General features: G+C 39.4%; 1 protein-coding gene across 1 annotated transcript; it reads right to left on the bottom strand.

Moving 5' to 3' along the window:
* Positions 1 to 908: 908 nt before the first annotated feature.
* On the bottom strand, positions 909 to 13,562 carry LOC132148973 (protein FAM117A-like). The gene is made up of 8 exons (XM_059557818.1): positions 13,075 to 13,562; positions 9,612 to 9,760; positions 5,083 to 5,178; positions 3,742 to 3,861; positions 3,005 to 3,121; positions 2,787 to 2,913; positions 2,385 to 2,538; positions 909 to 1,498 (listed from the first exon to the last, which is right to left on the bottom strand). Exons 1-8 carry the CDS (start codon positions 13,190 to 13,192, stop codon positions 1,240 to 1,242), a joined length of 1,140 nt encoding a protein of 379 aa, XP_059413801.1. The 5' UTR covers positions 13,193 to 13,562; the 3' UTR covers positions 909 to 1,239.
* Positions 13,563 to 16,358: the final 2,796 nt, after the last annotated feature.

The following is a 16,358-nucleotide window of genomic DNA, read 5'->3' as shown; positions in this document are numbered from 1 at the left end:
AAAATAGTAGTCAAGTCTGAAGTGAAACTCAGAAAAACATACAGCACACTTATCAAGTGCCTAGCAAAATAAACCCTTAATGGGGTCCCGTCGGTATTCTTGTCTTATACCAAACTTGGCACACAGTACATGAAGACCTCAGAATAAACAAGCAATAATGGCCTCTGCTTTTCTCTTATTAAATTACAACTGTAAACTGTTTCTCTGGACCGGTGAATCTCACATAACATCTTTTAAGAAAATATCCCCATCATATTTCAATCCAAACTCAAAAGATAAAGTTGAAAAATAATCTTTGTACCTATTTTATTCGTACATATACAAATATTTCTTTGTACTTTTTAACTTTAATACAGTAACAATGTGCTTACTCATCCTACAATTATGACACAATGAAAATCCTAATACAAATGTATTCTTTATTTAATTTTATTAGTGGTGAAATATGATCGGGACATTTTTTGACAAGCTCTGCAAGATTACTTTATGAATAATAGCTTTTCACTGAACATTTGGTGACATTCATTAAAACACTTAATGCTTAATGATGTCTAAATGTATATATTGTGAACTACTAAACAGACCAAACAAACCCAGCCTTCAAAACCCAACTTGGACAGCCGTTAAAAAGAAATGCCACTGTAATGAACAGCTGATGAGAGACGATCTGGTCTATTGCTGCCTCTTTTGTGCTGGTAAAAAAGTCCAGCATGCCGTAAAGACCTGTGTCTGTAAATACTGAATAAAGAAACATGTTTCTGATTGATCCACAGCTCTGTAAAACCATCATGCACTGGGTCAGGCTTAAAGCACATATGTTTTAAAGTCTGATAGACGAAATATGATAGCGAATGCTCAGAATAACTCTTCTGACAAAGCTAAAAATATATTCTTACACAGATGATGAATAGTCATCGGTATTGTTTTATAGAAATTAGAAAAAATATAGCAATAGTTCAATGCTATAACGTGAAAAGAAATGATCACAAGTGCCAAGTGGAGTGTCCTGAGGTCAAAAGGTTGCAGACAAATCACACTGGAGAGAGTCCACCATAGTTTTGGACTATGATGTTTTGGATTTTTTTCCCTCTCTGTGCCGATCAAAACAAATCAGATACCGCGTGGATGGCATGAGCAGTTTATTCTTTTTGAGACGCTTTAATGCCAAAGTCGCCGATGAGATGGGACAAAGGTATAACAATCTTTAGTTTTTCTTTCCTCGTCAAGAATGTCCTCCTTTCACAGAGAGGTGGTGGTAGGATCCGGGAGGGTGCCGCTCAAATAGCCACCCACAGGAGTCTGACAGGGGGCAGCACTTTGAGCCGAACAACCAGTGACGGGTGAAACAGACAGGCCACGAAATAACAGGTCCATTGAAGGGAGGAGGGGCTTCAGGAGACTGACAGGACAGAAGGCGGAGCCACCGTGAGGTGTGAAATTCACCTTGTTAGGGTCAGGACAGGAAGGCTGAAGAGGAGCATTTCCATCACACAGAAGGCTGAAGAAGAGATTGGCTGATTAATTAATGAAATTAACTGCATATGTATAAGCATATGTTAGTATTCAAGTCATAATAGTATATCGTTATAATAGTATATCAATAGTAAATAATTTTTTAAATGATGCATGTTATCATACTGCGTTTTGTTTTATTAACAATTATTTTTTCATGATGTTTTGGGCTAAATATGCTTTAACTGTCATGAAAACATCCTTCTTAGTATTTAACAGTCGCTATCATTCACTTTCGGTTTTCTACTAGTCATCATCTTCGCTGATGAAGTCTTGCCATGCTTTGTGTATGCAGTCATAATCTTAAAGACTGTTGCTCCAAACAGCAGTTAAGGTTACAGATTCTCCTACTAAACAGTCATTTTTGGGAGTCCAACAAGTCACCCATCCAGCCATGGCCTGTACTAACCACTATATACTACACTGATATACATCCTACAGAATACAGACAATGAAAATAAAAAGATTTAGAGATTGGTTGATGAAATAACTAATTTAAATTAACTTCATGATATGCAGATGAATTGATAATCTATTATTAATTGATTATCAATATTTGCTGAGTACCGGCCCACTCAATTTAAATTGTATTATTGTGGAAGACAAGAATATAGAATGGTCTTGTATTACTTTCTTATCACTATTAATAAGACTATATTTATGTGCTGACATCCCTATTCAATATGTTTTATAGGTCAAATATGATCTAAAATATGGTCATGCAGAATAAGGCATTGATGTGTGACTAATAAACAGCCAACAAGCTAGTAATATGCATGCTAATAAGCAACTAGTGAGAATTGGTCCCTGAAGTGTTAGTTTTATGTCTATTTTCTAACACATACAGCAGTTTGTGTTTGTGCTAAACTTACATGGCTTCCTCAGACACACGTACTCTCTCGCAGCCCTCTGGAGGTTCTCTCTGAAAGACGTACGTCTTGTTGGGACGAGGAGAAGATGATGATGGCTCAGACATACATAGAGGAGGGGAGGAAGACAGACAGAGCGGCCCGCACAGAACCGCATCTAAACACAACACACGCAGACCGATAAACACAGTCACTAGCCAAAAGCATATTATACAATTAACAGTTTCACACAGACCTTCCTCTCATGTGTTGAAAAAATATGAATGATGTACCTAAGAGCAAGTTCGGTATGTGCTATTTTTTTAACCGTTAGACATACATCTTTGGCTTTCTTGTCTCAATTAGACATGGAACATGAAATACAGACTTTATAAAGTCTGTTTCTGTGTTTATACATATACTGACCGGTGTCTGTGATGGGGCAGGGAGAGTGTGAGGGGGACAGCTGGGCAGGAGAAGGGTCGCTCTGTGAAGCGCTGCTGTACCTTTGAGCTGGGACGGGGGCTCTGTGGCCATCAGGTACATCCAGAATCTAAGCACACACAAAATCAGACGGGTTTCAGAGGATTGTGAATCTGAAAGTGTACATCAGAAACACGCATGCAAAACAAATACACACTGACTTTGTGCTGTGACTTTGCCGTTTCAGACACAAAGACGCCCTCCAGCTCCAGGTTCAGTCCTTCAACACTGCGTCTCAGTCGGGGGGCCAATCGGCTCAGTGGAATCAGAGGCATCGTCTGCACACACACACACACACACACACACACACACACACACGACTATCAGATATATATTTATATATATGTGTGTGTGTGTGTGTGTGTGTTTGGTTGTTTTTTTTCTTCTAGCTTATACTTGTACACTAACTGGTTTATAGGTCTCTCTGTGTGCATCTATAGATATAGATCTCTAGTGTGTGTGTGTGTGTGTGTGTGTATTGTGCAGTTAAATGTAACCTGAACACATGACCTGTATGTTTATACATTTATGTAATATAATAAACATGCATAGCATTCCGGTCCAGTAGATTTATGCATATTGTCACCTCTAAATATACTACTGTACAAAGAAAGCCACTGCCACAGAACCAGCTGTGTGTTTTCACCATATCAATGGCTGTAGCTCGCTGACAGCATCCAAGTAAAGCGGCTGTTTTTAAATCTCTTTTGCTAGTGAGATGTGGGCCAACCTGAGAGACTTAGCTCCTAATCACTGCTCATAAACAAGCACAACCTTTATAAATGCCCCCAGCCTTTCTGTTGATGTCCCCGGGTATCACTACTGTAAAATAACAAGCTGCTCAAAATGCATTTATACATTGTTTAGGTTTGTGGTTTGTGTATAGATTCTTGTTTACCTGTGTACTTCCAGGTGAGTGTGTTTGGCTGTTGTGTATGTGTTGGTGTGTCTGGTCACAGTCCATGGCAGGAGGTGCATGTCTGGAGCGTTTCTGTAAGGACTGTCGAAGTTTAGCAACCTGAAGGAGAGAAATAGAGTTGTAGCATCAGATGTAATCTTCTAAGGTTCAAAGGAGAGGACAAACTGCTATGCCCTTTATGCTGATCTATAATAAAGGATATACCTGTTCAAAGTCGAGTATTCTCTATGGATGCACTTGTAAAAAGCAGCTAAGGTACCACAGAAGTAGTTTAGTATGAAAATCGGCACAGAATGGTTCCTAAAAATGGATGGGACAGAGTGGCCCGGAATAATTTGAATAATGGGCCTAATAATAATGATAGTTTATTTTTTTAAAGTTGATATTATTTTTCTAAGCAATGGTGGCTGATTTGACCAGTATTCCTTTATCAGTAATTTAAATAATTTTATATCACATAATGGTACAGTACTGTTCAAAAAAATGTTTTTTTTAAAGACACATTAAAGATTACATAACACATACAGTTTCTGCCAATCTCATGTTAATCTTGAGTAGCTGAACAATGTTATCTTTCCCTCACATCCAAAAACACACTTCTTTGGAGACATTCTTCTCGAGCAAGTCCTGTGTAACGCTGCTGCCATCTTCCCTAACCAGGATGAAGCATGTTGACGGCGCGCTCTCGCTCTCGCTCTGTGCACACACTCTTCTGGGAGAATTGACCATATAAGGAAATCCACCCTTCTTGACGTCATAAAGGGCCATGATTGATAAAAAACTTTCTGAAACTCATACGAATCCTGAAGGAGTGTAGGTGACACAGAAATACTCAGTTTTATGTTTACTTTGGCAATGTTTAGCATGAGAATCCAACTCTTTTAAAGTATAAATAACTCCCTTTATAACCTCCCTTTAAATGGATCAATAGTGACACTGAATATATTTCTAAGGTTATAAAAGAACTCTATTTCAAATAAATGCAGTTCATTTGAACTCTCTTTACAGCTGATTCTTAAATAATCCTGAAAATCATCATTTCCACAAAAAAAATGTAAATAAATGTGATAAATTCATGATTTATTCATGGGAATAAATTACTATACACACACATATTACATTTATATAAAGACTAAAAATATTTCACAATGTTACTGCTTTTGCTGTATTTTGGATCAAATAAATGCAGGCTTGGTGAGTAGAAGGGAATTCTTGAAAGAGTATTAAAAATCTTATCGTTGAAAAACTTTTGACTGGTAGTGTACTTTCTTTTAGTAATACTACTGTGTGTATTTTTTCCGGCCAACATCAAGTACTTACCTCTCTGAGGTGTTCAGCACTACCCCATGATGCAGAACGCTTGTGACCGCTGCTGCCTCTCCGCCCCCGAGTCTCCTCTATCCAGGAACTGGGAGTCTAAGAAAAGAAAGAAAACAAGCTTACATTTGACTTTCCAAGTGACATTGTTTAAAAGATCCTGGACTTTCAAAAGCTCACACCCAGAATGCTTCCTCAGCGATACATCAAAGCTTAATTTCATTCAGGGTAATCCAAACTGAACCTCCCCTCACTCAATACCTCCTATCCCAAACACCCGCAGACTTTACATAAAGTAATCCAGCCCTTTCCACCGAACACAAGACAGCCGATGACACACCCCTCCTTTAAACGCAGTTCCAGTTCATACTTAAGCATCCGTTTGTGAGAGTGGTGCACCCCACTCGTCAAGTGTTGACATGTTTTTCTATATGTCACAAATGGAAGTGAAAGCTACTTCCACGCCTCACTAAACGCATTTGAATATGGGACAGAAAATGTGACACACCTGCAAAACAAAGACACGCCCAAACACACAGCTGTGCGGAGACGTGCATGATAGAAACCACTGACACTTCTGCACCACATTTCAAAGATGTAGAGGAAAAAACACAAGCGTGTCTGTCCTCAAGTGCACTGACACAGACAGACACATGCGTACCGTCATGATACCCCTGTCCTACACTCCCAGGCCTCACTGATCTGACTCTGAAAAGAAGTGAGAGCCCAGATAGTGCACACTATTTCGCCAAACACCAAACCATTATTTTCCAAGAGACCCAATCACGGAGCTCCATCTGAGAGCTTATCGTAACCCCAAAAGTGTCCTCGTGATGTGTCTTCCATCCCTGTCCCTGTCAGGGGTCACAAATATCTTGTGCAGTTGGGATGCTAATGCAACTCCATGCAGTTGAAGAGGGCCATATTAAAAGATGTCATCACCTCCAGCCCCTGGAGAACAAGATCAGGACTAACAGTGTCTGCTTAGTGGCTACAGGTTTCACATGGCCCAGTGTGGGCAGGGTTGATTTAAATATAAATTTGGCCCTTATTCCTTTCTGCCTGGACACCCGTCTGCCCGCCCGCCGGCATCAGGCTGCCGTGGAATTAGGCCTATAAACAGACATTGAGTTTGAGGGTCTGTATGCGCAGCACACTAGATGCTGGCTAAAGTTTCAGAAGTCCCAGTCTGCGCTCAAGTGGACCGGACGGGAGGTCAGATGGGGGATGGGCAGACTGTCGAGAGTGTCTTGAGACTGTACAGTTGTTAACTGTTGAATGTCCACAAAAAAACTGGGAGGCATTTGTTCATCAAGGAAGAAATGCATGATGTAACAAAGATAATAAAGTAGGATGTGAGTGGGGGTTTGCTTGTGCATTGTATGTGTGTGTGTGTGTGTGTGTGTGTGTGTGTGTGGGGTCATGTAAAAAAAAAAAACCTTTTTTGAGTGACCAGTTATTAGTGAAATCATAGCAGATCACCTGCTGAAAGGCACAGCCGGCCTGGATGTAGCATCTATAAGGAAGCGATGACCATCCAAACAAACTACTGCTCTCACAAATCAGCAAACCAACAAGGTGGTTTGATGCAGTGTTACAACTACATGTCTAGTCTAATAAATAAAACTACCATTTTCAAGAATAAATAATGGTAGTTTCCCAGTTGCATTGCTATGCACTTCCACAAAGACATGACTTATGAAATAGTTCAATAGAACCGTTTTTTTTTTTTCAAAACAAATAAATATATAAATGGAATAAAGAGCTTGTGAATCTGAATCAAATTGCGATGGATGTCTAGGACTGGATGGGCTCAGATATGCCTTCCTAAAAATCTTTGGGACTTTTTCATTATCCGTTCTGAGATATCCTCCGGTCTGATTGCTTAGAAATAATAACAGCACAACTCTCATTAATAAGGAGCATGGCACAAACAGTTGGATGAAAAAACAAAACAAGTACAAACATAGTATGACATTTTCTTACTAAATATAATTATTTTAACAGAACAAAACCTTTCACAAACGAAGAAGCTAAATCAGAATGAACAGCCCCAGCAGGGAGACTTTCAACTTGTGTGTGTGACTGAATATAGCAAACCCCAGAAGGCATGTAGGAGCGGTGCTCCAGGAACTCATATGGAAACCATTTGGAAAAAAACAATATGGCTGCCGTTCCAGGCTGACTTTTCCTAAACTCCTTCCATTACCAGCCAAACTCTTTCTGCCCAAAGCCAAGATCTTTCATTAGTAACCGCTTGATTTAAGATTTCTAAAACAAACACTATGTACTCTGACCATTTCAGAATTATGCTTTGCAAACAACACAAATGTTAAAACAGCTGTGTATAATTCTATGGTCAGCTTGATTTTGCCAAGTAAGAAAGACATGTTCCTGGATCAACATCTTTTGTTGATCCTGGATCAACATTACTGTCCAAAAATACAGACTTAACCCAATCCCTACCACTAAACCTAACCATAGCTAGGGCTGTGCAAAAAATCAAATGCGATTTTCATGTGCATCTCATCAGTAAAGACACTCCTGTAATAAGAAGTATACCTCCAGCACGTACGTTCAGATCAGGGTTGCCAGGTTGTCACAACAAATCCTGCCCAGTTGCTTCTCAAAACTAGTCCAGAACTAGCCCAATCACGCTTCCAGGAGGTTCCCCAAAAAATCGCTTCCCGGGGTTAAAATATACGTTTTTGGCAGGGTTGCCTTGATAAAATTCACATTTTAGAGGTCTAAATATCACGTTAATCTACACAAAATCAATTTTAAAATCGCAGGCAATTCTTTGTCGATTTTGAAAGCGATTTTGTGTTAGTTGTCGGTAGAATACGGCTCTAGGGGTGCGTTTCCCAAAACCATGGTTGCTAACTAAGTTAGCAACTTTGTTGGTTGCAATGCAATTTCCCATTGCCAACCAACTAAGTTGCTAACAGGTTAGCAACTGTGTTTTTGGGAAACGCACCCCTGTCTAGTAACTGCCGCTCCATCTGAACCAGTGTTGCCAAGTCTGCAGTTGTTTTTCCATGTCCGCGGTTTGAAGCAACCACAATACCAATAACGTGATATTTAGCCCCTAAAATGCAAATTTTATCAAGGCAACCCTGCTGGAAAACGTTTATTTTAACCCCGGGAAGCAATTTTTTGGGGAACCTTTTGGAAACGCGATTGGGCTAGATTTGGACTAGTTTTGAGAAGCAACTGGGCAGGATTTGTTGTGAAAACCTGGCAACCCTGATCTGAACACACGTGCTGGAGATATACTTCTAATTACAGGAGCGTCTTTACTGATGAGATGCGCATGAAAATCGCATTTGATTTTTTTCGTGGCAAGTGACGTAAGCGGTGGCAGGTGACGTAAGCAGTTTCCAGCTCACCACGCCCCTTGGTACGAGCTACCACGCCCTTGGCAGTATAAAGCCATCTTGTTCCGTCAAAATCACTGTAGTGAGTCAGTGAGTTGGAATTGCGAGTATTGAAAACGACCAGGATAGACTATTATAGCATCTATTTAGCATAGCAATTATAAAATTATTTAGATTATTTTGTGTAGCCTATGTAGTTTATTAGCATAGTTGTTAGTGTAATGTTAGTATTGTTAGAAGCATAGTTAGTTAGTAGCATAGTATTGCATCAGTTAGGATAGCTTCAAGTTAGCGTAGATTTATCTGTATTTAGTACAGTGGTCAGGATGGTACGTATGTGTAGTGTTGCTGGTTGCGACAGCACTGCATAGTTTTTCAGCAGACTTTAAAATTAGGCGCCAGTGGTTGCATGCACTTGGCCTGGAAGACCGCGAGTTCCCCCCTAGAGCTAGAGTGTGCAAACTGCATTTTACGCGGGATTGCTTCTACAACGCAAAGGAGGTGGAAATGGGCTTCTCCACACTGCTCGCGCTGAAAAGCAACGCGGTGCAGGAGTTAAGACCGCAGTTTGAGCCAGCGGCTCGAATTGATATGAACAGACACCTCGACACCCTCCACTTCAGGTGAAGGTGGGGGAGAAAAGTCCTCTACTTCATATGAACGCTCTGTTGCAAAGCTACTTGCGTCCCTACAGTCACTCTCCATTTTAGCGACTCTGAACAGCAGCTGTCAATCAATCCGTCACTGCGGGTCTCAGGTTCACGCCCCATCCGCTCAGCCCCGCCCTAGTTTCGTCCCCTCTATCTCCGCTGTGATCTGCCCACTTTTCAGAATTTTTCAAATATTGCCAGTGGGTGGAGTCAGGCTCTGACCAGGGGTTTAGTTACCCTTTAATGGTTGATAGGAATGATGTTCCTGGATCAACAAGGATGTTGATCCAAGAACATGTTGTACTTGGTGAATTCACGCTCACCATAATTCTATATGTGTCATAAGGCAGATCAAACCAATGGTTTGTTTAACTCCTCACTAAGTCGTAAAGTCTCCAGTCCACGTGGTCAGACAGGATCTCCTTTGTTTGCTATTAACACCTCAGTAGTTGTGTTAAACGAAAAGTTCACCAAAAAATGAAAAATTGTGTGGGTAGCATCTCACCTGTGTGGCCTTGTCATTGACACAGGTAACAGGCTGACACTCTGGGTCTCTAGGCCAGTTGCCCTGAAGATACGGTCCCACCAGAGTGTCCAGAGACAATGTCCGTCGTAAGGTTGGCTTCGGCGGCCGACCCTTCATCTTGTACTCGGCTACAAAGAGAGGACAAAGTGAGAGAATGAAAACTGTGAGATGTTTTTAAAATAATAAATGGATTCAACAATAAAAAAACAAAAAAAAAAAAAAAAAAAAAAACGCGTAGCATGCAATACTCTACTCCACAATGCAATTTGCTCATTTAGAGTGTGACCAATAAGCAAATAGTGAACTCATTTAACTTCTTTTTGATTTGTTTGATTGCACTGACAAAAGATACAACATTTTAACACGGAACTGTTACAAAAAGCAAATTTTTTCCTGTATGAATAGTGGATGCCCCTCACATGCATTAGCATACTACTGTTGGAAATGTATGCGGTTTATAAAATTTTTAGATAACATATTGCAATCTATAGTGAATATGACACAGTAAAGGATAAGGATAAAGTAGTATTCCACTTCAAACATACCCAATTTAAAACAAACGAAAAAAATCACAATAACATTATTAAAAAAAAAAAAATTATAATGATGTTTAAATACTTCAAATTTAAATAATGTAATAAATATATTTTGCATTACTTTTTCTCTATTCCAGTAATGGGAATCAGGTGGGGAGTGTGCTTAATTTGCATGAAAGTAACAACGGCAAAAAACGGCCCAAAAACAGTGTGATGAATAAGATGGAAGTGAACACCTTTGACCTCTCATCGTGATTCAGTTGATTAAACTGGAAACAGATACACTGAATTACCAAAACCTGCCAAAAAGAGAGAGAACGAGACCAGCGTCCCATGAGCATTTGCACTAATCTATGTGCCTATATCTCTGACATTAACATGTGTTTCTGATGATGTTTATGTATAATAATCTTTTCAGTTCATCCTGTGAGCTGGAATGCTGAAACACAGTCCATGCATGAGACGCGTTATAAATAGACACAGTTGTCGTAACGGATGCTGAACATCCTGGTGCTTCATCAACACACAGCAGACAAGCTAGTTATCAGGCTCTTGCCAAAAAAATACTTCAGAGGATCATTACCCACATGTACACAAGACGGTTTTACTACTTCAGTGCATTGATCATGTCATAGGAACTAATAATGGTACACCTGATCTCCGACCTTGTCAGGTCCTTCCTGGATTCATTCACCTCCTCCCAGCCCCTGGGCTCTATGGGTTTGGTACGGTGAACGTTTACTGGTGGGTGTTAAACAAGGCACACTTGTCTAGTACGGAGACTTTTTTGTCCGTTTTGTGACTGTGAGAGGGAGTGGTATCAAGCAGGTTCGGTGACTATGTGAATGAGACGGTGATATTGTAAGGGTTGAGGAATATGCATGTTTTTTGTCTGATATGGTGCAAGAGTGTTTATGTAAGGTAACCTCACAAAAACAAATCCAAGTCACATTTAACCCATTCATTGTAATGAGAATCAGGTGCAAATGTACTTAAATTTGCATGAATGCAAAACGTCTTAAAAGTCTGGATTTGCCCCAAAACAGGTTTTGTTTTCTTTATGTAAATGGAATTTGGGTGGAAATGTATCATAGACATGTTCTTGTCCTGATGAAAACTGCCAATGAGCTGCATAGTTCAAAATCATATCCTCCTCCTGCAAGCATAGTGGGAAGGATATAAAAACAAACATACTGGCAAAAGGACTAAAGTTACACTCAGCCAAACCTCTGGCCACCGCTTGTGTGCTCCTTTGCGCAACCACAGGACAGAAACGCATACCATGATATTGTGCCAAATTCAGTGATGGCTAAAGAAGCTCAAGCTCATTTATTTTTCTTTCATTAAACAGACTGCTCATGATCAGACGAGATTTAAGGCTGCAAATACTACACTCATATGCTGCCATTGAGTCTAAATGCTTAATTAACACCCAAAATGTGAGAAGGGATGTGCAGAACTTCTTGAATGACTGGTGTTTCAGTTCTGTGGAAGTTTGTGGAGATTTCTGCCTCGTTTTGTGTGGGCTGCACACGTGACTTACTGAGCAACAGCACAAATGTTAAGAGACCAGAGGGATTTGCTGTTTACTGCCTTGGTTAATTTACAATAAAAAAGTTATTTTGGTCAGTCTATCCTATTTGTAGACTACCATGTGGAAGACCTACTCTACTCCAAAAGCCTTGTGAAGATCTAGTTGCACTCAGAATCAATGGGCCTTTGTGATCCACATATTGTCTTAAAACTAAAGACGAGACTTTTCAAAGTATTCTCACTTAGTTGAGAAAAACTGACAATATGCTGATGTAAAATACCAGAGGCAGCCTGACACCTATGAAAAATGTCACACTAAGAGACAAAAAGTTGTAAATAAAACATATTGTAATGCGTTTTGTAAGAAACCATTAATTCAGTTTTCCCCCTCAAAATTTCATCTTGGTTAAAAAATTAATTCTACACCTTTTTTCTTTATTCCAGTGGAGCTGTTTTGCCAATAATACAAGACAAAGGTTTTCAATGTCAGTCTAAATACAAACAAAATGATCATGATAAAGTGTATTAAATAAATAAAATGCAATGCATAAGTGTACAACTCTGTCAATCAATAAGGATCAAATTAAAGGATTTGAAACATAACCAACATACAGTATGTAAATGCATTAACATTGTACAATACACGTTACTATCGACCACGTTTAATATGTAAAACTGTGTATTTTAGTATTTAACCGTGGGTCCCTGCTTTGTCTCTCTACCAACAAAAGGGGCCTGAAAAAGGTTGAAGACCCCTGCCCTGATCTACGATAGTAAACCTGCATTTATACCAGATCTCTGTATAGTACAATCCATGAGAAGCACAAAAACAATGCAAGAACTGTTTCCAAATTTGACATCTTCGTGTATATCAACAGGTCCCAGTAATGTGACAGCTGTGATTTGTTTTTCCTGATGGTGCCTTTAGATTATTTAAGATGAAGCAAAGCAGACCTCCTGAGCACTGGACACACACGGTTTATGTGCTGACCATGCCAAGACAGTGATGAGTTTATTAAATAAGAGACATCAAAAGTGACTTAATAGACAGACGTGCTATGTTTATTCACTTCCCATGCCATGCTTTGTGAGCACCAGGGCCATGAAACATGTAGGGAATGAGGTGGGGGTCGTTCAGTGCTCTGGGAACATTTCTTGAATACTGTTGCACCCAAGGCATGAAAAGAGCAGCTAAATAACAGGACTTCCGCAGATTATCCATTCAGAATATTAATACGATCAATATTATTATTATTACACCTAAGAAGTTAAAACTAAGAAGTAGCATTAGAATGGACAGGACAGTTGGGTATACCAGTAAATGAACGCCATGGCTTTATAAAGTGCTTCTCCGTGTTTCTAGTGGTCTTTACCTGTCCTGGTGTCTTTGCAGCGCGGTGCTGGACGGTTTTGGAGCTGAAACGGGACCGTGGCTCGGAGGGGCTGCAGTCCTTGATTACCCACCCGGGCCACTCCATTCCGACACGACATCCCCACCGTCGCTTTGTGCTTTCAAAAGTCTTTAAAAAGTTCACCAATCTCGCAAACTCCTAGAGCTGATACTCCAGCAAAGGTTTTCGTCCGATTAGCAGTCAAAAAATAAAGTTTGTGTGCAAATACTTTTGCTTTAGCACACTCGCTAGCTTGTGAGCTACTTTCTTTTGTGATGATAGTTAAGTTTTCCCAAACGAATTACTTTAATAAAATGCGTTATTTTATTTTATAATTGTTTTTCTGGCTGAAAAAACGTATACATTTCTATGAGCCGTCCTAAACGGCTAATTCCACTTAGCCTAGTAAAGAACTACATTGTATATGGGCTGCTGACAATTCTTCAGTGCACAATCTGACAACAACCAACCTACACACTCGTGTCGGATAAAGAGCAGTGCACCGCGTCTAAACACATGTTTCCACTCTGATTGGCTGCTGAAAAATACTACTCACACACCATTGGTCGTTGGCAGCATCGATCTGTTAGGGGCGGGTCTCATGCGACTCTCCCCTCCCACTTCATTAAAGTTCATACTTTCCAAGAGTTCTCCCATCAGCGTGAGCAGCACAATGCGTGCTGAGTTAGTATCCTAACTGAAGAAACGTGTTTGTTGAGGCAATGCTGGATTATATTACAATTTAATTTTAAGTAATTAAAAAAAAAATCATTTTTTTAACCAAGGGGCTTTTTAATAGGATATTTAGGATGGCAAAGTCTTGGTAATGGGAATGTAAATATGATAGGAAATGTCGAACAAAACACCCCCCATTTTCTGAGTCTCAAACGCATTTATACACTCCAGATTTCAAACATAATAAACACTTTTTTTCTCACATCTGCTGACTGTGGGGAACCGGAAGAAGTGCAGGTGGATGTGGTTCGTCATTGCTCTGTGGTTAGCAACGAGTGCGGAGAGAGAACAAAACAAACCACTGGTCATGAATTAGAAGCACAAAATGAGGATTTGTAAAGAAAAATGTCGGAGGATTTCGAAATAAGCCGAGAGGAGACTTTCCTTTGCTTAAGTTTCCTTTTCTAAAGCTCCTACGTTTCCCAGAGGCGTGCACGATGCATACATCTTCCGGTTCCCCACAGTCAGCAGATGTGAGAAAAAAAGTATTACATTTGAAATCTGGATATTTATCTTACAAAAACGCATGGATTCCCTACAAGGTGCCTTTATTCAACCCCCCCCCCCCCCCCCCAGACGCATGTGAGGGACGTTTTATTTACAGATGCGCACAGTTTATTTCAGCCTCCTGAAATGTTGACATCAAACACACGCTTACCCCATTGAAAGGCTTTAAAGAGCAAGAACAATTTTTAATATAACTCCGATTGGATTATTCTGAAAGAAAAAAAGTCATATACACCTTGCTTCGAGGGTGAGTAGAAGATGGACAAATTTTTATTCTCGGGTGAACTAACCCTTTAACTTCCTTCCCCTACATCAGTATGGGTTTTCCAGTGATTTAAGTTGTACATTTCTTCCCTCTGATCTTGGATATTACAGGTAGGGGGTTCGAATCCCAGGGAACACATGTTAAGAGAAAATTGTTAGCCTGAATGCAATGTAAGTCGCCTTTGGATAAAAGCGTCTGCTAAATGCATTAATTTAATTTTAATTTAATATACAGTACTGTACTGTATTCCTGCTATGTATATACAGACATGTACTCATGCAAGTGCATACTTGATATATATATATATATATATATATATATATATATATATATATATATATATATATATATATATATATATATATACACACACACACACACACACTCAGAGGACCACCAGGACAAGACCACAGGAAACGAATGATTCTTCTTCACAATTTGACTTTGCTGCAGCCTGGAATTGAACTACTGGTTTCGTCTGGTCAGAGGAGAACTGGCCCTCCAACTGAGCCTGGTTTCTCCCAAGATTTTTTTCTCCATTCTGTCACCGATGGAGTTTCGGTTCCTTGCCGCTGTCGCCTCTGGCTTGCTTAGTTGGGGTCACTTCATCTAAAGCGATATTGTTGACTTGATTGCAAATAAATGCACAGACACTATTTAACTGAACAGAGATGACATAACTGAATTCAATGATGAACTGCCTTTAACTATCATTTTGCATTATTGACACACTGTTTTCCTAATGAATGTTGTTCAGTTGCTTTGACGCAATGTATTTTGTATAAAGCGCTATATAAATAAAGGTGACTTGACTTGACACACAAAAAGGGGGGTGTTGACCACAAAATGCCAGATAACATTTCTTTGAAGTCAATATGAGTTGCATTTTGCAAATGTTTTATATTCATAATTTGTCAGACTTCTGAGTGAAATAGGATGTGAGAAAATGTAGTGCAGGACTTGGTTTTATCCATCAGAAGCTGATTACGGATGTTTATTATGAGTAAAACTGAAAATGTCTTGCACTGCTTGTGCCAACATGATATTTGTATTATCATATGCATTTCTTCATTTCTTCATCAAACTGTGTATGTAGCACAGGCCAGTATTGAGTAGATATACTGTGTCTCTCTGTTTTATAGTCCCCTGCTTAGCAAAGCCATTACAAGCAATAGCCACTAGATGTCGAGTTCTCCCAGGAAGTGCTGCTATTATGACTCTGCTGTTTGCCCTAAAGCATTCTGGGAAAAGAATGGGAGATTTATAGGCTTTGAAATATTTATACAAATAAGTGTGTGTTGAGATAAAAGAATCGTTTATTACCACTCAAAACCGCAGGGCGCTGCCACCACATAACAAAAAAAATAGACAATTATGTATACATACAGAAACTGAAGAAATGAAGCAACATCAATAAGATAAATATGAAAAAATATTTGAATTTAGCTGACAACACTTGCAGTTACTTTCAGTCACATAACATAACTGTCAAAGAAGCAAGTACATAAAGTCTTCTGAGGCATTTACAGCGTCAATAAAGCGCATTTGACATGCAGATAGAGACAACAGATCTTTCCTCTGTCTCTCTTTTATTCCCTCATATCATTTATTAGTAAGTATAGGAAAGGTAATATGTCTAAATTAGAGATTCAACTGTGAGTAGTATGAACAGATGTGCCACTCTGTATGCTCATATTCATTAAGATGAATTTATGTATAATAAATAACTGAGAAGTCTCGAGTTTTTGTGTTCAAGAGA

The sequence above is a fragment of the Carassius carassius genome, chromosome 9, assembly GCF_963082965.1.
Source record: "Carassius carassius chromosome 9, fCarCar2.1, whole genome shotgun sequence".
NCBI lineage: Eukaryota > Metazoa > Chordata > Actinopteri > Cypriniformes > Cyprinidae > Carassius > Carassius carassius.
This window is presented reverse-complemented; position numbering and strand designations above follow the sequence as displayed.